This window comes from Electrophorus electricus, chromosome 3, assembly GCF_041902795.1.
Source record: "Electrophorus electricus isolate QZ-2024a chromosome 3, ASM4190279v1, whole genome shotgun sequence".
NCBI classification, from domain to species: domain Eukaryota; kingdom Metazoa; phylum Chordata; class Actinopteri; order Gymnotiformes; family Gymnotidae; genus Electrophorus; species Electrophorus electricus.
This window is the reverse complement of record NC_137499.1, coordinates 41,476,991-41,499,490: the sequence shown is the minus strand read 5'-3', so window position 1 is coordinate 41,499,490 and position 22,500 is coordinate 41,476,991. Positions and strand designations below refer to the sequence as shown.

General features: G+C 46.3%; 2 protein-coding genes and 1 long non-coding RNA gene across 4 annotated transcripts in view; 1 reads left to right on the top strand and 2 right to left on the bottom strand.

The window, feature by feature from the left end:
* Positions 1-9,179, bottom strand: part of atp6v0a1a (ATPase H+ transporting V0 subunit a1a) — a 29,580-nt gene extending 20,401 nt beyond the window's left edge. For both annotated transcript variants that reach the window (XM_035531135.2, XM_081711654.1), the window contains exons 1-9: positions 8,982-9,179; positions 7,539-7,718; positions 6,657-6,735; positions 6,292-6,389; positions 5,542-5,670; positions 4,124-4,206; positions 2,299-2,425; positions 2,133-2,215; positions 1,939-2,032 (exon numbers count right to left, since the gene is read on the bottom strand). In XM_035531135.2, the coding sequence (XP_035387028.1) occupies positions 1,939-2,032; positions 2,133-2,215; positions 2,299-2,425; positions 4,124-4,206; positions 5,542-5,670; positions 6,292-6,389; positions 6,657-6,735; positions 7,539-7,655 (810 nt within the window). In that variant the 5' untranslated portion in view covers positions 7,656-7,718; positions 8,982-9,179. The remainder of the gene's footprint in view (positions 1-1,938; positions 2,033-2,132; positions 2,216-2,298; positions 2,426-4,123; positions 4,207-5,541; positions 5,671-6,291; positions 6,390-6,656; positions 6,736-7,538; positions 7,719-8,981) is intronic.
* Positions 9,180-9,198: 19 nt separating this feature from the next.
* Positions 9,199-13,628, top strand: LOC113589860 (uncharacterized). The gene is made up of 3 exons (XR_003412037.3): positions 9,199-9,476; positions 12,999-13,046; positions 13,196-13,628. It is a non-coding gene; the product is annotated as an uncharacterized LOC113589860 (long non-coding RNA).
* A 125-nt stretch (positions 13,629-13,753) lies between these two features.
* On the bottom strand, positions 13,754-22,232 carry stk17al (serine/threonine kinase 17a like). The gene is made up of 7 exons (XM_081711660.1): positions 21,808-22,232; positions 19,166-19,378; positions 17,375-17,519; positions 16,802-16,928; positions 16,440-16,488; positions 15,995-16,174; positions 13,754-15,491 (listed from the first exon to the last, which is right to left on the bottom strand). The coding sequence occupies exons 1-7, from the start codon at positions 21,918-21,920 to the stop codon at positions 15,218-15,220; spliced, it is 1,101 nt and encodes a 366-aa protein (XP_081567786.1). The 5' UTR covers positions 21,921-22,232; the 3' UTR covers positions 13,754-15,217.
* Positions 22,233-22,500: the final 268 nt, after the last annotated feature.

Here is a 22,500-nt window from a genome sequence, read left to right as displayed (position 1 = left end):
ACACACAGGACCCCCCCCCCATACACACAGGACACACACACACACCCCACCATACACACAGGACACCCCCCCCCATACACACAGGACACCCCCCCCCATACACACAGGACACCCCCCCCCCCCCATACACACAGGACACCCCCCCCCCCCATACACACAGGACACCCCCCCCCCCATACACACAGGACACACACACACACCCCACCATACACACAGGACACACACCCCCCATACACACAGGACACCCCCCCCCCCCATACACACAGGACACCCCCCCCATACACACAGGACACCCCCCCCCCATACACACAGGACACCACCCCCCCCATACACACAGGCCACCCCCCCCCATACACACAGGACACCCCCCCCCCATACACACAGGACACCCCCCCCCCATACACACAGGACACACACACACACACACACACACCCATACACACAGGACACACACACCCACACCCACTTACATTTTACATTTACGTATACAGCGCTTAGCAGACGCTCGTACCCAGAGCGACTTACAAAAGTGCTTTGTCATTTCCTCATTTAACACATCCTAATACAGTACAGTAGGATAGAGTCCAACATACCAATGAACTAGAATACTGTAGAATACAGGAATCAGTGCTGATGACGAAGTGTGAAACACAAATTCTATAAAATACCTTAATCAGTGCAATAAACAATAAGTGCTAGAGTTTGTTAAACAACATAAGCAATATCCTACAATAAGTACTAAATTAGTCAGTCAATATGGGAGCAGTGTCAGTTGTCCTTTAAATATTCTGCAAATAGACGGGTCTTCAGTCTGTGTTTGAAGACTGCAAGGGACTCTGCTGTCTGGACAGTACACACACACACACTCCTTAGACTCACTCCTACTCTCAAACACACGCTCTCACACACAAGCACACTCCATACACTCGCACTCACTCACACAAGCACAGTCCATACACTCTCACACACGCACAAGCACAGTCCATACACTCTCACACACGCACAAGCACAGTCCATACACTCTCACACAAGCACAGTCCATACACTCTCACACAAGCACAGTCCATACTCTCATACAAGCACAGTCCATACTCTCATACAAGCACAGTCCATACACTCTCACACACGCACAAGCACAGTCCATACACTCTCACACACACACAAGCACAGTCCATACACTCTCACACACGCACAAGCACAGTCCATACATACAGGACACACAAGCACACTCCATACACACAGGACACACAAGCATACAGACACACACACTCCATACACTCACTCACACACACCCTCTCATATCCATACACACAGGACACACCCACACACACCCAAACAACCAATGCTACTCAGCTTCCCCTTTCCACATAAGGCTCTGACCTGCAGCACAATATAGCGACACACACACACACACCATCACAACAATATACTGACTGACACACACACACACACACACACACACACACACACACACACACACACACAATCACAAAACAACAATTATACTGTCTCTCTCACAAACACGCACAATGATACATCATCACAGTCCAGCACCAACAATATAGTCTCTCCCTCTCTCTCTCTCTCTCTCTCTCACAGACACACACACAGTCCAGTACCAACAATATACAGTATTTTATATAAGAGGAGAAGCAAAAGAACACGGACAGACAGACAGACAGACAGACACGTCCAAGTGACCGTCACAGAAGAGTATTTATAACACTGAACATGTGTATGTCACCACTACTCACACACACATACGTCTGATTATACACCACCATGGCAGCCTCATCACACACTTACAGACAGATGCTGTATAACCAGTTAGCTCTATTAATCACTTTGATTTATGATTTTTTATTAATCACCCTGATCTATTACACACATGTGTAGGTGTATGTGTGTGTGTGTGTGTGTGTGTTGTGTGCCCCTCACCATCTGAAGATCATCTATACGTGTATTCACTCCTGCTGCCATCTCCTTCCTCTCTTGAGGGGTCTCAGGACAGGGATACAGCGAAGCCCGAAAACTACGCACGCGCACATACCACACACAGAGGTACTGGTCACTCTACAGCTGATAAGGCAGCTCAACAGACTGCGAGTGTGTGCAGGGCGGAGTGCTGGTACCCTTCACAGATCTTCTTCACTCGGTTCTTCAGCTGGTCTCCTTGGAAGAAGATGATGAACACCGACTTGTGCATGTGGGTGCCCTGGAAGAGCAGCAGAGCACAGAGGTCAAACTCACAGCTGAGCAGCCACTAGGGGCCTCTAGGGGGCGATAGGGGGAACTCACAGTTGTGGGGTCCTCCAGTGGCTCCTCAATGTCCGCCTGGCGCAGAAAGACGTTGCCACGACAAACCCTCCACAGCATTCTCTCAAAGGTGGGAATCCTCTCTCTGCCAATCACACCTGCCACAAACCTGTGAGCGGAGGAGAGCCAAGACAACAGCAGCGGCCTTGAGCCTCCTGGCCTGTGATGACACAGTACTCACACACAAAATGGTGAAAAGGCCAAGAACTCTGGAACTCTGAGCCAGCTGGCTGGCGCCCCCTAATGGACAAGAGAGCAGCGTCGTGGAGAACTGGGCCAAAACTGGGTGCAAACACTTTTCCCCTACTTGAACGGTAACGTTTGGTCTGACAGAGAGGAGCTCTATAGACGGATACTCCGCAGGATTTAAAGATGGTTTGTTTCATGGAAAAGAACATTAACACAGCAGCTAACATGATGCGTGAGCATGTGTTTCTAAAGCCCAGGGTTTATTACACAGTGTTACTGAGTGTTGTTACACTGTGCTAGGCATTATTAAACTGCTAGAGTGTTATTACACTTGGTTAAGTGCTATTACACTGTTATGTTATATTGTTATTAAGTGTTATTACACTATTTTATGTTTTATTATGCTATGTTTTATTAGTGTTGTTTTATTACACCATGTTATTACACTGCATTATTACACTGTGTTAATGCATGTAATTAGACCGTGTTGTGTTATTACACTGCTTTATTACATTGTGTTAAGTGTTATTACAGTTATCAGTTATTGAGTGTTATTACACTGTGCTATTAAGAGCTATTACACCGTTATTACACTGTTAAGTTTTAGTGTGTTGTGTATTACATTACACTGTTAAGTGTTATTACACTGTTATGCACTATACACTGCATTATTGCAGTTATTGCATGTTATTACAGTTATGTGTTATTACACCGCTTTATTACATTTGTTACACTTTATTACACTGCTATCACACAGTTATTGAGTGTTATTCCATCCATCCATCCATCCATCCATCCATCCATCCATCCATCCATCCATCCATCCATCCATCCATCCATCCATCCATCCATCCATCCATCCATCCATCCATCCATCCATCCATCCATCCATCCATCCATCCATCCATCCATCCATCCATCCATCCATCCATCCATCCATCCATCCATCCATCCATCCATCCATCCATCCATCCATCCATCCATCCAGGACATAGCCATACATACAGGAGAGAGACACACACTCCTTACATTCACTCTCTTACACTCACTCACTCACACACACCCACACATCCATCCATACACACACACACTTACACAGGACACACACACACGTGTTATTACAAGTTTTATTAAACTTGTTAAGTGTTATACTGTGCTATCAAGGGCAGTAGTTAAGGTACTTGACTTATAATCGGAAGGTTGCTGGTTCAAGTCTCTCTACTGCCAAATTGCCTCTGTTGGGTCCCTGAGCAAGACCCTTAACCCTCAATTGCGCAAGTCGTACTCAGTTATAATTGTAAGTGTCAGCTTAATGCCATAAATGTAAATTTACATTTTAGTGTTATTAAATATTATTACACTTGTTAAGTGTTATTATACTGTTAAGTGTTATTACACTCCATTTCAAAGACCAAAACATGTGGCTCTCTGGCTCCTCAGGTCCTCTGTGTGTTTTAAAACCCTTTGCAAAACTATTACAACTTAATCTTATTCAATATTAATATAACTATAACTTAATATTATTCACATATTTATATTTATACTGTTATTTGTTATAAATATTAATGTTTTATTAGAAGCAGAAAGCTGTCTTTAAGCTGGTGTAGCAGTCGCTCACCCGAGTCTGAGGGGGGCCGCGCGGCCAACCTCGCTCGGGTCCAGCAGCGTGGACGACTCCTCCATCAAAGATGGATCCTCCATCTGCCAACACACACACACACTTAGAATGAAAAGAACGGCTGGAGAGAGGCGTGTCCCATGAGCCGACGTGATTCAGCAATTCTGTACTAAGATGAACTGTCCTTTCAGTAGCCACACCTCTTTTCACATCATGATATATTGGTGCTTACGTGCAGACTTTAACATGCCTTAGTCCTGTGCTAAGGCGAAACATACAAACACCAGTAACATATCTCTCTGTTGCTGCTTTATCTCTGAGAAGTAAACAATTAGAAGATAATAAAAGATCTCAGAGCTCCTGTTTACTGACAACAGCTTCCTGTGCACCTGAAACAAGTGGCCAGGTGATTTTTGATGAAAGTCTATATTACTAAAGAATGAGGTTCCTTTAGCTGGACTGAAGGCACCAACAGGCACACAGTGAGTGAGATTGGTGCTGCATTCGGCCCACAGAATATACTGGTGTTTCATCATTCTTTAGTGTATGTATCCACAATCCTGTGATGTGACTGGTGTCACACTTGTGCCATAGCAGATTATAAAAAAATTATTTCAACATGATTAACAGGTTTATTATTACATTTGGTGTTCTGTGTGTCTGTGCATGTGTGTCCAGTGATGGATGGTGCTGTGTGTCTGTCTGTCTGTCTGTCTGTCTGTCTGTCTCTCTCTCTCTCTCTCTCCCTCCCTCCTCGGTGGTTGGTGCTGTCTGTGTCTGTCTGTCTCTCCCCCTCTCCCTCCGTGGTGGTCGGTGCTCTGTCTGTCTGTCTCTCTCTCTCTCTCTCTCTCTCTCCCTCCCTCCTGGTTGGTGCTCTCTCTCTCTCTCTTTCCCTCCCTCCCTCCCTCCCTCCGTGGTGGTTGGTGCTCTGTCTGTCTGTCAGTCTGTCTCTCTCTCTCTCTCTCTCTCCCTCCCTCCCTCCCTCCTGGTTGGTGCTCTCTCTCCCTCATCCTGATTGGTGCTCTGTCCCACTCTGAACCTCCTCCCCTGTGGTTTCAAAGTGAGACTACACTGCGTGTAAACTGGCTGCTGCTTCTCATCTGTGTGTGTGATTGGAAAAGCTGATTTCTGTCTGTAAAGTGTCCTTGAGTCTGAGACAGCCGCTATATAAATGTAAATAATAATAATAAACAACTATTACATTTACAATTATGGCATTTAGCTGACACTTTTATCCATAGCGACTTACAATTATGACTGAGTACAACTTGAGTAACTGAGGGTTAAAGGTCTTGCTCAGGGACCCCAACAGAACCAACAACCTTTCAATTACCTTAACCACTGAGCTACAAATGCCCTGCCCTATTATTCTTGGATAATTCATTTAATGTTAGTTGTACGTTTTAACTGATTAATACCTCACTGAAGAACTGCTGTGTGCGTCTAAGGATATGTTTGAGCTCAGACAATTCCAGAAAGTTCTTCTTTAAGGCCTCCTGGTTAGTGTTGATCTCTTTCAGTTCAATTTCAATCTTCTCAAAGGTGGCCTGCACAAAAGAGGTTAAAAAAAAGCACATTACAAAACTAAATACACATGCCAGAGGTGTGGCTTCTGTGTCAGAAACAGACAAAGCCTGTTTAGGGTTTGATACGAGTGCTAAGAACAGGATGTGAAAACAGTATAAACCTTCAGCTTAAACAGAGCGTGTTTGGAAGTTCTAAACATTCATGACCCTGATGATACTCCCAGTCTAGCAATACGGAGATGAGGTTTACATAAAGGACTCAGGTCCGAGTCACAGTTGTGTGATGTGCAGTCCTGGGACAAGGGTAAGCCAGGACACAGTCGGTCTTACTAAGACAGAAGGACAAGGTACACAGATGCTGAGGCGTCTGACGTGTGTGTGTGTGTCCCCGTCCAGTGATGGCTGGTGCCCTGTCCTGGTCTGAACCTCCTCCCCTGTGGTTTTAAAGTGAGTGAGAGAGTGTGTGTGTGTGTGTGTGTGTGTGTGTGTGTGTGTGTGTGTGTGGGGAGTAGTGCGCTTCACAGCATATAAGATAAGGTAAAGAATTCCTCTCTCAGACCAGAAGAGGTCAGAGAGACCGGCTAGCATGTCATGTCAAGCGTGAAAAAAAAAAAAAAAAAGCATTCTGAAGACACACGGTACCTCCAAGTCGATCATGTCTCGAGGTAAAGGAACTTCTGGGTTCTCCCCTGTGTCTACAATGGCTATGCTGGCCTGCTTCACCTCCTTCTCAACAAACCCTACAAAGAGAGAGTGAGATCGTTAAAACATCCTGTGTTTCTTTACTGGTACAACTTTACTGGAGCTGGGACTCACTCAATATGACTCATGAGCTGGGATGCATTCATTACACAGCATGAGCTGGGACTCAGTATGACTCATGAGTGCGTGTGGAGCTGGGACTCACTCAGTACGACTCATGGGTGTGTGTGTAGCTGGGACTCAGTACGACTTGTAAGCTGGGACACTCAGTGAGACTCCTGAGTGCGTGTGGAGCTGGGACTCACTCAGTATGCGGTTCATATCCTCACAGCGGCGGACTTCATTCACATACTTCCTCTGGAAGACGTTGACATCAGGGTTTAACTGTTTACACACAGCACAGAGCAGACAGAGATGTGGAGCATTACACCAATAGCAGATATAATGCAGATATCATGTTATTTTTTTTTATATCTTATAAAATACAACAATTTGATTATATTAACAAATGAGAAAATAGCAAGATTTATGGACATCACTGTTATTGTCTGCATTGTATCTGATTACTTACATAGATCTGCGCTCTGTGTGTAGTGTGCTTATTTTAAATAAAAAAGTATAAAAGTACATAAATGTCAACAGGTAATGGAAAAACAACAGATATTTGGCTAATGCAGAAAACGTGTCAAAACAGCATTTAATCGTCCGAACACTAAACCCGATACATGTCCATGTTGCTTAGTCACTGTAAGAAGGCCTTACACTGCCCTCTCTGTAAAATTCTGCAGTTAGCATAATAACAGCTGACTCGACCCAACTGCTTGTGTTACTAAATCATGGCAGAAGGGTGAGTATCTTACTCTGGAAGATTGAGAATACCCCCCCCCCCCCCCCCAAATGTCTTAAACAGCTGAACGGTACATGAAAGACGTTTGGTCAGACAACTGTTTGTTTAGAAGCAAACTAAAAGGGCTTGTGTCTACTTCTGGGCCCCACAGACTACAGGCTGGTTATCATTTAAACACAAAGTTCTTGCCTAATCTACCAGGGCAAAAACGAACAAATTAAACAGTCAGTGTGTTATCCCCAGCTCAGCGGTCCTCATTAGTATGTGTGTGTGTGAGAGTCAATTTGGATATGTGCACATGTGTATGGGTGTTTGTGCATGTGTGTGTCTGTATACTCACATCTCTGAACTGCACCATGCCAACCTCACCGAGCTCACTGACACAGCTGTGGGCAGATTCCGTCTGCAGGTACAGCTGAGCCAGCATCATCTCCTCACTGCGGAACAGTTCTCCCATGATACACCACTGTACACCACCCTAAAATACCTGGCGTTTACAGGAGGATGAGAAGGGATGTGCCTGAGACCACAAAAAAATAACAGCACAAGACTTCCCTTAACAACTGTGCTTCACTGCACAACATTTACATCAGGAATTAAACTTCAGATCTGCACATATTTCTACATATGAAAAAGTGAAAATCAAAACATATCCTCTTCCGGTAACCATTCCTTTAGCGTGTCAGCGTCTTCACATCTGTGCGGAGTGCTGGGTGTTCAGAGAGGATTCTTCCATTTTGTTCTTTGATTAGTATTTTCTCCTCACGCTGTGTACTGCAAAGCGTTTTAAACCGATCTAGCATGTCTTCGCCACACCCCAGATATCATTTCTTAATAATTAGTTACCCATTTAGACGATGCTCAAACTAGTCAGGGGAAATTACCGTTTGGTATTTGTGTTTCACAACAGCCCGTCGTCCTAAAATTTCCCACAAATGCAAAATTTATTATCCCGTTTTGTCAGTAAGAGAAATGTCTCACGTTGTTTTGTGGAAAATTCAACGCATGTTAAATAATTCAGCAACCAGCAAAGTGCTTCCATCATCCACATTTCGAACACGACCTTTAATTTCAAACACTCAACAAGACTGACATCCACGACATTTTCATTTCAAGGCGGTTTTTGTTGTCGAGTGGGGGTTGAAGGACCAGGTTAACCCTTATCTAGGAACTACAGGACTAAATGCGCAAAGACGCCCTGCTTCTCCCACTGGGCATGCTAACGCTAGCTAACTTGCTTGACTTAGGTTCATAACTTATTAGCTAGATAATAAAACTTTAACTCTAGGTAGCCAAGTATTTAAATAAAGTCTCCTGACCAGGGCCATGTAAGATAAGCTATAAATTAACCTACCAAACGTAATTTACTGGCGCAGCACAAAACAAATAGGTTAGCTATCAACGTTTGTATCAGTCAGCTACCGTCTACACAAATAAACCTCAAGTTATTGGTTACTGATAAAATCAAGTAGTTAGATACTTAGCTAGTATTAACTATAGTGATAACAGTATCTGTATTTACTGGGACAACATCAAACATGGCTACAAAGCACTTAACATTTTATTAACATTTAGCTTTGTGATCTAACTTCTACCACTAGCAGCTAAAGTTAGCTAGCTAGCTAATGTTAGCAAGTCAGTCACAACAGGTCGCTGTCAGTAGTCAGGGCTAGCCAGCGTTCGCTAACGTTTTCAGAGCTTTACCAGCTGTATGGACGTTAGCTAGTGTCGTGTAGCTACACGAGCCACCGTTGACCGTCTGAAGTCCGAGTTTTGCACTCACAGATGTTCCGGTACAGCCGGCCGAACTGACGCGTCCTCGTCGCCGGACGCTCTGAAGACACCACAATTGGCCAGCGCGAGCGCAGCCGTGTGCTGACTGCGCTAAGTTACTTGTGCAGGTGAGAGATGCGTACGGTAAATGCACAGATGAGCTGAACATCCGGGACTGTAAAACTACACACACACACACACACACACACACACACACACACACACACACACACACCCTTCCATGGTGTGTTAGTGCTGCATTCTCCTCTCGCCTGTCTGGAGTCCTTTAGACTGAGCAGGACCGACCACTGAGCTTGTTTGGGGCTCAGAGACGGGCAGTAGTGCTCTGTGCACTAGTAATCAGAAGGTTCAAGCCCCACCACTGCCAAGCTGGCACTGTTGGGCCCCTGAGCAAGATGTGTCAGCTTTTTGTTCATTTCATCTCGTCGTCATCATTCAGTCACACCTGGTGTGTCCTGCTGTCTCCGGTGGTTTTGGTTAGAAGGTACCGTGTTACATTCCTGCATGCCTTAACCACATCACAGGGCGTTTTGTTTGGGTAATCAACCTGAACCAATCAGTTCTGTTTCAAATGTCAAACGTCTGAGGACATTTCTAAAGTATATATATATATATATATATATATATATATATATATATATATATATATATATATATTATATAATACTTTATATATATAATATATAATACAATACATTCACTTTGGCTTATACGTTTAGATATTATATGTCTAGGTTACAGTCAAGTTCATACATATGTTGATGTACATCAAACGAACATTTGATTCAAGGTCTAAACGCCTGTGTATTTTACGCTTTCATGTATACAGAATTTTTTTCATATGCAATGTTCGTTTTCGCCGCACTGGGGCAGTAGTGCACCGTTGGTAACGTTCAGAGCCGCAGTGGTGGTCTTCTCGGTTTGTCATGTGGGACTTCAGAATGCCATGTCGACCTTTTCACCTATAGGGTGACCTTCTGGTATAAATACACTGAAGATTTCTAATACACCATAGAACTTTATGACTTTTTGCAAACAACATAAAATTTTGATATTTTTTTCCCTCAGAGTCCTGGGCCTGTGTTATATAATCACTTTTCAGTATACTGCAAAGCAGATTTGAATGTGGTTCATGGAAAAGGGCTATTCTTGTCACAGAGACAACTAGTACGGATAAGTCCCATATTTCTGTGGAATTTCCCCTGAGACAGAGTGCTGATATAAATCGGTTCTCTAGAAAAAGATTAAGGTGACTTACAAGTGTACTGTGGAAACAGAATTAAATATTAAAGGTATATCATAACTTCATATTTATATGGTTTACCATATATTAAATGTGCACAAGACAAGATGTGTGTTTGTTTATCTGGTGTGACATATATGTACTGAAACAGTACAAGACTCTGGGTTAGAGATAGGGTTTAGGATTAGAGTTATGGGTTATTATTTTATATATATAATATAATTATAATGACATTCCAAAATCTCTCTCTCTCTCTCTCTCTCTCTCTCTCTATATATATATATATATATATATAGAGAGAGAGAGAGAGAGAGAGAGAGAGAGAGAGAGAGAGAGAGAGAAACACAGAATGCATGTGAAAGAGAGAGAGAGGGCAGAGAGAGAGAGAGAGAGGGAGAGAGATAGAGAGATATATATAGAGAGGGAAACACAGAATGCATGTGAAAGAGAGAGAGAGGGCAGGGAGAGAGAGAGAGAGAGAGAGAGAGAGAGAGAGAGAGAGAGAGAATGAGAATGCCTGTGAAACTGTGTTATTTCCTACCCACATTCCATCCTCGGAGGTTTAGAATTCCACTGCTCCGTCGTCCTAATTTGGTGGTGATTTAGTTCCAGCAGCAGAGTAGTTTAGTCCAAGCTTCTATTCTGTTTCAACACAGGACGATAATATTTCAGCAAAATGACCCCAAAATGTTCTCAGCGTCCTGCAAAATAAGATGCCATGTTTTAGACATAAAATAATGTATTCTGTGTAACCAACGAAGCAGAACCACTGCGTTTCAGAAGAGAAACCCGATATATGACATGCCATCTGTACTGAAACATTTCAGTAACATACTTTGAAAAACTAAAATTAGTTTTGATAACACACCTCACAATACAAATAAATACATTAATAAATAAATCCTCTGAAATTCTCCCCATATTAAAAAAGGAAGACTGGAGATTAGAGAGAATCACATTCCTGTGATCAAGCAGGGCCTGTCTATACACATGACTGCAGACCTGACCGCAGACCTAACCACAGACCTGACTGTTAGTGTGTGTGAAATTCTGTTAGACTGTTAGTGTGTTTATACTTAGCGGACGACCCTTGGTTCCTTGGTCCAGTAGTGAAGGACCGTTCCACCTGTATGTCCTGACCCCTGGTCCATGCATACCCCTGCTGCACTACTGGAGAATGTGTCATCAGATAAAGCCAGGATGAGGAGCGCAGTCAATGAGTCATCGTCATAGCGACAAGTTCTATATACAATAACCGCCTATTTATTTCTATTTTTCTAGGTTTGAGTCCAGTTTCATGTCGACACTCTGTGTTCTTAAATGTCCTTTTGGACTGTGTCTGATTCTGTGTATGTGACTCCCTATATTTGACTCCATGTATTTGACTCCCTGTGTCTGACTCCCTGTGTCTGAATCCTTGAGTTCATCCCTGTGTGTCCTTATATGTACTGAGTTAGACTGTGTTCGACTCTTTGTGTGTGATGACTGTGTTTATTGAAAAAGCAGGTTGCGTCCACACAGAACTTGACAAACACACCTGCCTGAGCCAATCACACAGGTGTAAACATGGCTGAATTCCTCGTGAACATTCCAGTCTGTATGAGTGTGTGAGAACTGTGCCCCAACACTGTGCTGTGTCATGGCAACCTTTAAGGAAACCGCCTCAGAAGGTGTAACCCTTCCATGGCCTCCGGTTCTGATTCTCACTGACTGGCAGGTGTTGTGTGGACAGTTATGAGCTGGTGAGGGCGGAATGGGGGCGGGGCAGGGCGGGGCGGGGCGCCCCAGGTAACCCCAGTCCTCCTGCACTTCACCTCACACCCTGCCCTGCGTGCTCCAGACATCTTCACACACCTCTCAGCCGTTTGTGGTTCTGGATGAGTTGCTGTTTCCGTGCGTGAACTCTTACGCTGGGTTAGGTTTCCACCTGCCTCTCCCTGCCTGGCATGGAGCAGATGTCCAGCACAACCCTCCTAACCCATGACAATGGCAGTCACACACTCACACACACACACACTCACACACACTCACACACACACACACACACACACACACACACACATACACTCACACACTCACACACACACACTCACTCACACACACACACACACATACACTCACACTCACACTCACACACTCACACACACACTCACACACACACACACTCACACACACACTCACACACACACTCACACACACACTCACACACACACACACACACACACACACACTCACACACACACACAGTCTGGAGGTTTTATTGTGCTGTTTTTGGATATTTCCCCTTTTCCATTCTCTTCTGGAGAACTTTGCTGAGTTCTGTAGTAGTGGATCATAAACTGCTACTGAAGACAGAGGCACCACTTTAACGGGCAGCCCCTTAACATGACTGTTACGGCCGTTACGGCCGGCTCCTCTTTTTGGACAGTGTGTGCTGCTTTTAAGAGCTCTGGGACGTGTCTATCTGTGAATTATGTGTAGTCTGAAACAGTCTCACAAGCTCATGTTTCCATGTTCATGAACTAGTGAAGCCAACCTCTCTATAGTCTGTAGTCATTATACTAGTCCTGGTAATCTCTCTCTCTCACCTTAATGATTCAGGAATTAGAAGCATTCTCTAAAGGAATGTGGTGATGTCAGATCTGCTCATAAAGAAAGTGACAGAACAGGTCAAACGTCAGAGGCCTGAGAAGGGAGAGCAAGAAAGAGAGGATGAAAAAGAGAGAAGAGCATGCTCACATGCTGGCATTGTTTATCTTTCAGGTGTATTTTGACCTGTAACCACTTCAGTCTCCCACTTCTGTATGTGAGGTGCGTGTGTTCTGTTTCACTTCTTCCCTTAAAAACAAATGCTTTTGTTCTACTTCATTCTTCTCCACTTTCGTGTGTCTGTGGTTGTTTCAACTGTGTCGTTGGAGATCTGTGACCTCTGACCTGCAGGGATTCATGTTGATTTCAAGGCATTTCCAAACTCCAGTGGGCCAAGACTGAGGAGAATGAGGAGAGAGGAGTCAGAAGCTTCACATTCCAGACTGGAACACCACAGGACATGCCTTTATTCCTCTGGGACGTGGAAAGGCCTGAGAGCAGTGTGTGTGGACATGTACGGGGACTGCGTGCGTGTATGTAAGAAGAAACAGACCTGCAGGACAGCAGCAGTGGGGAGCTGCACTGTTTACATTTAACTCAAATAAACTGAATTGAAAATGATTTTTCAATCGAACCCGAGTATTAACCGGGGCACGATCATGAGTGGGGGCCAACACACACTCTGTGTGTGTGTGTAATCAGAAGGCTACTCAGAGAGCATTTCCTGTGGTGCTTTGCTCGTCTTTGGCTCTTCACACTAAGTTTTCGGTCCTCCAATGGTGATCAGGTGACCTGATAAACACCTGATGGCAGATGGCCCAGTGGCTGCGTTAGAGTTCCCACAGCAGGACTAGCGCCACATTACACCACAGATTCAGTCACCACTGACATCACCACTTAGTCCAAGACTCTGACAGAAAAATCACAACTGATAGAAAACATTTTTATTATTGTTCAGTACTTTGCCAGCAATGCCGTTGTTATTGGACCAGAAGTTAATCCACTTGCTCAAGGACAAGAGAAAAGTTTAAAACTCTAATTACAACAATCTTTAGATTTTTTACATCTTCAAAATACAAAGAAAATTAGAAAAATACACATATTACACAATGTTCTTTTAAAACCAAAAATGTATACTTTTTTTAAATTAAATACACATACACACACAGTGCTATCTAATGTCCCATAGTTCCCAGGGGCACAGAGGTCAGTTCCCAGTGACCTCACATGGACAAGCGTCACCTAAAAACCATCATCCATCGTCACTGCTGTTTCTCCAGACACTCCACAGGATGACGTTTCTCCAAGACAGGGAGGGGGACGTTTTCTTCGCTCCGTATGCTCAAACAGCACAAACGTTACAAACAAAACATCCAGATGTAAAAAAGGTTGGTGTGGCGAGACGGAAAATAACGTCCCGTAAAACAAAAGTACTACACTGGAGTGATGTGCAACTACAGCAGAACGTTCCAAGCAAGTTTACAGAAGGGTGGGGTTTACGGTACTTGGTCGTGAGAACCAGGTTACAGTAGGTGGAGTGTGAACACAGTCGTGAGAACCAGGTTACAGTAGGTGGAGTGTGAACATGTGAGATCATCTCTAACTAGTCAGTTGTGTTCAGCACTCACTATGAACTTAGTTTTTTTCTATTTATATATTTTTTTAAAAGTGCTTGAACAAAACTTAAATTCAGTTCTTTAGAAGCTTCACTGCAAACCGTTCGCATGGCGTATTGGACAGGACAGGAGAGTCTCTGAGCTCCACCCTCTGGGGGGGATGGGTGTTCAGCAGATGGACAGGTCAATACCCGTGTTGCTCAGGCTTCTGTTAACATTTACAGGTGTTGAGGGTTTAGCTCTGCTTCTTCTAAGCGTGCACCAGGCAGATCCAGAGTCAGTTCCTCATCAGTTCCTCTAGAAGTTTCTGCTGACACCAAACGGACGGCCAGAGACCGCATGTGTGTGCGCAGAACACCATCATAAATAGAACGACCTGCTTGTTTAATTCTGGCTGACCACACAAGTGCCCAGCGGTGTACTTTAAAAGTTTTATTAAGTTAATTTCTTTATTCTGGGCTTTGGAAGGGTTGGTTAACAGCGCCTGCATGTCAAAACACACACGCGTTAATATTTATAAACCAGGAGTGTCAACACATCCCCTCATACTCACAGTACCCAAAGAAATTCATAGACAAGCATGTTAACCTGCAACACACACACACACACACACACACACACACACACACACACACACGCACACACAGTTGGGACCCAAAACACCTGAATGGACCACCTATGTCAAACTGAAATCAATTGAAGCCAGTTTGAGCTGATTCTTGGTGTATGTGAGGGAGACATCACAACTCCAGCCTCATCTCACACACACGTCGCTCTTTAACAGATGAGCTCCGGCTGTATGTCCGTCCGGGTGGGGAACGGCTCGGAGAAGCTGAATGCATCTCGGCCCGCCTTCAACTCTCCCTGCGCGGGGTATGTGGGATATGTGGGGTACGGAGGACTGACCAGCCCGAGGGAAGGGGCGGGGCTCTCGGGCTCAGATTCTGATTGGCTGGCCTCCTGCTCATCAGGCATGGTGGGAGCAGCAAGGGAGGTCAGATGTGTGTTTAGCCAGGGATGGTCCAAACACTCCTCCGCCGTCGCCCGCTTCCTACACACACACACACACACACACACACACACACACACACACAGAGAGTGTACAGTGGTTATCCAAGTGAAATAGTCTGATGTCTTTTTCCCAGCAAGCTGGCTCACACAGGCCAGATTTGAGGTGCGTAGCGGCAGGTCACGGGACCGCTGGGGCCACTGCTCGCAGTTCTCCACGTCTCTCATGCTCCACCTTTTCTCCTTCAACCTCCCACTTCCCCTCTCCATGTTCAGAACGTTCCGCTAGGCAACACAGCCCTGACCTGGTGGAGTCAGGTCGGGTCACTGGTCCCGACGCTGAAGGAACCGTGAAGGTTTTATGAGAACTGAGGTTAGAAGGTTAGAGTTTAGAGTTATTTTTCACCGAGAACAGAGTGAGGGAAAAAACTAAAATTCTCCAGAGAACAAGAAAGTTCTCCTTCATTCAGCCATAACAAGATTGGAGGAACAGCCAGGAAATACTCCCCTGCAGACTGCAAGGCCACGCCCCCCCCCTCCACTTACCGCGGGTTCTTCTGCAGCAGCGATTGGATGAAGTCCACGGCAAGGGCGGAGACTCCATGGAAGACGTCTTGGGAGTAGTCCACGTTGACTTGGGAGATGTTGAGGAACGTCTCCTGCTTCTCCTCTCCCAGGAAGGGCGACTCGCCCGTCAACATCACGTAGGTCAGCACACCGATGCTCCTACGCCAAACCAGCGGGTTACGAGAGGACATGGCAACGTCTGGGCTAAACAATGTACGTTAACATATTACACATCACACACACTGAACACACACACACACACACATCCAGTAGTGTGTGTGTGTGTGTGTGTGTGTGTGTGTGTGTGTGTGTGTGTGTGTGTATCTAGTAAAACTCAATGAAAGGCCACATGACAATACTGCAGTTATCAACATTACATGGACCTCAAAGCACGCACACACCCCCACACACACCTCCCACTTACCACATGTCTGTAGCTGTGCTGATTGGTTCATAGTTGAGAATTTCAGGAGCTGAGGGTAAAGGAGGGTATGGGAGTATTGTTAAGAGTTACGACAGACACACACTGTAGAGTTACAATATTTGGATCCAAACTCTAAATCACTAACGGACTTTTACCCAACAGAGACAAAGCATTTGGCTAAATGATCACACCCTCTCTGTACCCGAGCTCTCCCTAGTGCATACTGGTCTGATTCTTAAGTACGGGTGCTGGATTGGTTCTTTACACTATCATTTATGTATCTCCATTCTGCTCCACCTGTCCAGGTGAGCTCATTCAGGCCAAATGTCATTTTGCTCCAAAAGCAAATACGACTGACTCACCGACGTACTCCGGAGTGCCCAAAATCTCCCGCAGTTCCGACGTGGCGTCCACGCAGCGTGACAGTCCAAAATCCACAATCCTGATGTCACCCAGAGGCTGTGCACTGGTTAGAAGGATGTTCTGAGGCTGGAGGAGAGAGCAAAAGAAACCGTTACCACGGCGACGTTTGCAGCACACAGCCACTCCCCCGCAGACAGCTGCATGTGGCCAATCAGAGTGCCATGTGTCTGGATTACTGGGCCAATCAGATCAGACTCCACTGTCCAGCAATAGTATGATCAGTTGGCACGACGACCAGTGAGGTGTTCCAGGATTCCAGGACAGAGAGATCCTGATATGGGAATTCCCAGGAAACAGTCTTGGCCTTCAACATTTCTGGGACACTTTCATTTGTGCCTTTGTGTCTATTTACCAAAGATCACCCTCACACCCCCCCCTTTGGATTTGTGGTCTGTCTGCTCTGAGAGACACAGCTGATGCACAAATCTAAGTATGACAGGAATGTGGCCAACAGCAAACACAAATTCTCTCTCGTCAGAAACACACCTAAACTCCTCCATAATTATGCTCACCTTCAAGTCCAAATGGACAACGTTGTTCCAATGTAGAAAAGCCACGCCCATTAGGATCTGTCGAGCCAATCGAATGACATCTTTCTCTGTGAAGGCCTCGTCATTATCGGCAACGCACTGGTTGAAGATCTCCCCCCCAGCAGCACTGAGACAAAGGAGACACAGAAGAGAAATGACAACTTCTGAACAACAATGGGGAGATTCACTGATGTCCAGGAGAGTCGATGGAAACGGCAACACAAGACAGCGTTTGAACAGGGAGAGGTTCATCTTCTGATCAAAACATGCAAATCTCAAAGTGTAAACACTCTTGTGACCTTCCAAAACTTACACCCACAACACAAGCACAGACACTTATAAGTTACTTAACGCATGCGCGTGCACACGCACGCACGGGTCTGATTGTAGCTGTCGTTTGTGCTTCTTCAGATAAGAATGAACAGGCCAGAGACACAACATCTTATCAACACCTCAGATCTGCTGTCTACACACTAGACAGGGCCGAGTGACTGGTGCCAATCTGAACACGCACACACACACACATGCGCGTGCATGCACCTGACAGTGAGGGTTCTAGTTCAGGTGCACATGCAGAAATTCTGGTGTAAAGACCACAAACAAGTCAGTTCTGCACAGGGAGGATGTGGTTGCCGCATTACATGGTGTGTGCGTGCGAGAGTGTGTTCTGTAAACATCTGCTCTTAAAAACCCAGCTGAAGTTGTGAGATGAACCAGAGGAAAGAAAATCATACTGCGAATCTCCTGCTTCTCTCTGTTTGTCTGGTTCTACTCGTTTTAGAGTTAAACCGGGGGGGAATGAGACTCGGAGACACAAACATTTAAAACATGAAAGGACTTTTCACCTCAAACTGAAACAGCGAGACAGCGAGAGAGAGAGAGAGAGCAAGCGCATTCATGGCCCCAGGACAAGGTCAAGGTCGGGGGAGCTTGAACAAGAACACTCAGATGACACCAGCAGGACAACACATCATGACCTGGCCCTGTGTGTGTGTGTGTATATATAGAGAATTTGATCGTGTGTGTGTGGAGAGTTTGATCGTGTGTGTGTGTGTGGAGAGTTTGATTGTGCAAGTTATCGTACTACACTCAGGAAGTGGACGTCTTTCAGCTTTAAGAAACCAGACAAACCCACTGAGACAAAGAAGCAACTGAGTGTTACTCAAAAGTCTTATCACTCCATCAGGCTGCATCTGGTGGATGTCTGTGAGCACCGCAGCTGCAGACGATGGGGAACATGTCCAGAGAAACGGCTCACCAGACTAGGGCGGAGTCAGAGACCCGAGGGGCGTGGCCAACATGGCAGCGTTATTGACCTCAGGGCTGTCCATGGTCACTGAGTGACCCAACATCAAGGTAACAGGACAAACTAAAGGTCCCCAGCTGACCTCATTTCCTGTGATGATTAAGATGGAACGCTCACCTCATCAGAAACCAACAGACAAATACGGCCCAGGGTTTAGGGGCAGGAACACACACACACACGGGTCTGATTGTAGCTGTGTCGTTTGTGCTTCTTTAGATAAGAATGAACAGGCCAGAGACACAACATCTTATCAACACCTCAGATCTGCTGTCTACACACTAGACAGGGCCGAGTGACTGGTGCCAATCTGAACTCACACTCACTCACTCACTCTACTTCAGAATACTCAGACTCTCTTTCCTGCTCCTCTGCAGTGACATGTCAGACTCCTCACATCACAGTGAAACATCAAAGCCTGATCCTGCAGCTGTAGAGAGAGTGTGTGTGTGTGTGAGAGAGAGACTTACAATTCAAGCACCAGGATGATTTCCGTGCTGGTCTCGTAGACGTCGTGCAGACCCACCACGTAGGGGTTGGCCTTGGCCGCCTCCAGCACAGCGATCTCGTTCAGGATGTCTCCCCGGCAATCCTGGCCCTTCCGACGCTTCCGCAGGAATTTGGCCGCCCGCTCCTGCCCTGTGGACTTCTCCACACACTTCTTCACCACAGCAAATTTGCCTCTGAGAGAGAGAGAGAGAGCACACACCACTATCAGTACACCATCAGTACACCAGCACTCACGGCTGGAGAGTTACAGATGGGGGAAACTACAACATCTATCAGGCAGCAGTTACTCCAGGTCACACCAAACACGGGACAGAGCGCTGACCCGCCAGGATTACGGTTAATCACACAGACACACACACACACACACACACACACACGCATGCACACACATCAGACCAGCCCACTCACACTAAACGACCATCATCCGTCTCTTAGAGTTCTGTCACAACGCACAACGTAGCTCAGTAACCATTGGTGGAAATGATGGATATGTTTTTAAACGTTAATGCCATTTTTCACCCTGAATCAGTGGGACCTGTTCAGGAAGCCCAGGAGAGTGGCTGGCAACACACACGCGTACACACGTACATGCGCACGCACACACACACACACACACACACAAACCTCTCATTAGTGCTCAGACTTGGCTCAGTGTGATGGGACACACCCACCTTTTGGAACATTCACTCATTTGACAGCAGAAAGAACAAATGGCTTTAAATCCCACCCCTCTCAGAACAAATCACTTGAAACCCCGCCCCCCTCAGGGACCCTCACAAAGGACAGCAGTGTAGTGTGGGCGAGGGGGCTATAGTGACAACAGACCACCCAGCCTTGATTACGAAAGATGAATGTAATTCCTCATGTCAGCGGGTTTACGGTGTCGTTACAGAACACGACGCACAGATCCCACGGTCATTCCCCTGGAAAACCACTACACTGCTACAAACGAGCGCTCTGAGCTCTGAGGTGCACGCTCAGACACCGTACACCAGCCAAGAGACTCACCTGCGTGTCCCCGGAGCCCAGCTGGACTTGAGGCCATAACCCACATCTGGCATCATGCCTCAGCATGGCATAAACTGGGCATTTCCCCATGCCAACTCCCACACACACACACACACACTTCACTTTAAAACAGGTTCCCCTGACATCAAACAGAGGGAAGTCAAGTTCAGATGACCTAAAAAGAGCACGGAGGTGACCGTGGAGACGAGCACAGAGCCAAGTCACTGCTGCTTGTGTTGGTCAAATGAGACCTTAAATCTCAGTCTTTTAGGTGAGGTTCGTGGGACGCAGACTGACATGCACAGTGTTAAGATTGTAAAAGTGCCCTCAGTTGACTACAGTCAAATGGTGTCTGTTGCCTTAAAAGGTTTAAAAGGATGTTTCATTCACTGCACACGCAGGAAACACACCCACACACACCGTGTGGTTTGACAATTGCAGCGTTTTTCCTCTGTCTCTCTGGGACACATGCATGTGCACGCTCACCCTCCTGAAAGATCAACACTCACGAAGGGAAAAACGGCACGGCACATCTCATCCTCAGGACCTGACGACCTTGTACCGCAGGAGAGGGGGAGAGAGAGAGAGAGAGAGAGAGAGAGAGAGGGAGGGAGAGAGAGCGAGAGAGGGAGGGAGAGAGAGCAGGAGGGAGAGAGAGAGGGAGAGAGAGCGGGAGGGAGAGAGAGAGGGAGAGAGAGCGGGAGGGAGAGAGAGAGAGAGAGAGACTGGGTGAAGGGGGGGGGGGATAAATACTCTCATCTGTCCAAAATGAAGTCAATCACCAAGCATCACAAGTCCAGCTTTTGTCATCTACAGCAGAGTGAAGGGCTCATAGCATCTGTGTGTGTGTGTGTGTGTGTGTGTGTGTATGTATGTGTATGTGTGTACGCGCACGCATGTCCTGTCAGAGGTAGCAGGTGTTTTTAATGCATCTGGTCATGTTTGGGGAAACAGCATAAACACCAACTATTTAAAAACCCCTTGAGTGACCTATGACCTGTTCATTAGGAGGATAAATAAGATAAGCTCAAGTGTCCCACAACAACACGGTGTGGCATGATGAGGAGATTTACATACGTTTAGCTGGAGGAACGCAGAACTTTGAGCAACTGCCCGCAAGCTTAAAGCAAAGCTCCATCCAACCTGCTCCAGAAACACCACCACATGCCTTCTGCACTCGCGTGTGCCACCATTAGTGCTTCTCATTCAGCAACAACACACACACAAAGTTACACGACTACACACCGTTCAGGAAAGATTTGATGCCTCTCATTGTGTGTTTTTAGAATTACCAGACTTGTCAGTGAATGTTAGTGTAGGTGCCTGCTGAAATATGCTGTAATAACTGTAAATGTGAATATCTGCAGTTGCAGTGGTCTGAGTTTTAATAACGGACCCGGCGAGGCGCCGTCAGTCCTCCGTGTTTGATTTGCACCTCGTGCTGGAGGCGCAGACGTCAGCCTGGCAGCCTCAGCGCCTCCGAACCCTCAGCTCGTGCCCTGGATTACACACGATCGCAGGAGCCAAATATTGCGACTCACAGGCGCGAGTCCAACTAGCATGCGTCTTTGCGCAGTTAAGCATGAGACCTTACCTGCCCAACTCCTTGCCCACGAGGTCGTAGTTGTTCTTAAAGAGGTCAGTCCTTATGCGCGTGTGGACCTTTGTCACCATCCCGCTCTTGCTCGTGACGGCGGAGTCCAGCATGGTAGTCCCGAGGTTACAGTGCAGATGAAATTAGGAGCCCTGAACCTGCACGTTTAGTCCATCAGGTGAGCGGGACCTGCGCGCGCGAGGAGACTCTCGGCTCTGGTCTGCCTGTTCCGCGCGTGAAATTCAAAAACACGTAAGGCGCGAGCGATAAGCGCTAACGCGTTAAGTGAAACCAGGAGAACGTGGACCTTTCGCTCTGAGTATCCGCGCGTCTCCGTGCATAAGCGGCAATAACAGTTTATGCTCGCGTGCCAACGTTCCGGACAATAAGCACCTCCGCAAACGCAGCCTGGCGCGATGAGACTTTTGAGAAACACTCGTCTCCTGCCCCTTTAGTGACGAGCCTCGCGGGCACCAATCGCCGGTGAGTCCTGGTCTAAGGGGCGGAGTTGCGCCGGGAGCGCTTTTGTCACTTAGCCGGTGCGTTTGGTGCGTGCGTGTACCGCCTCGCGTTGGAGTCACGCACGCGAGGCACTAACGCAAATTCACATTTTCACAAAGCAAGTAACCGGTGCGCGGTACACTACAGCTCAAGGCAGCTCGTACCTGAAGACATCAGATTAGAAACGTCCCC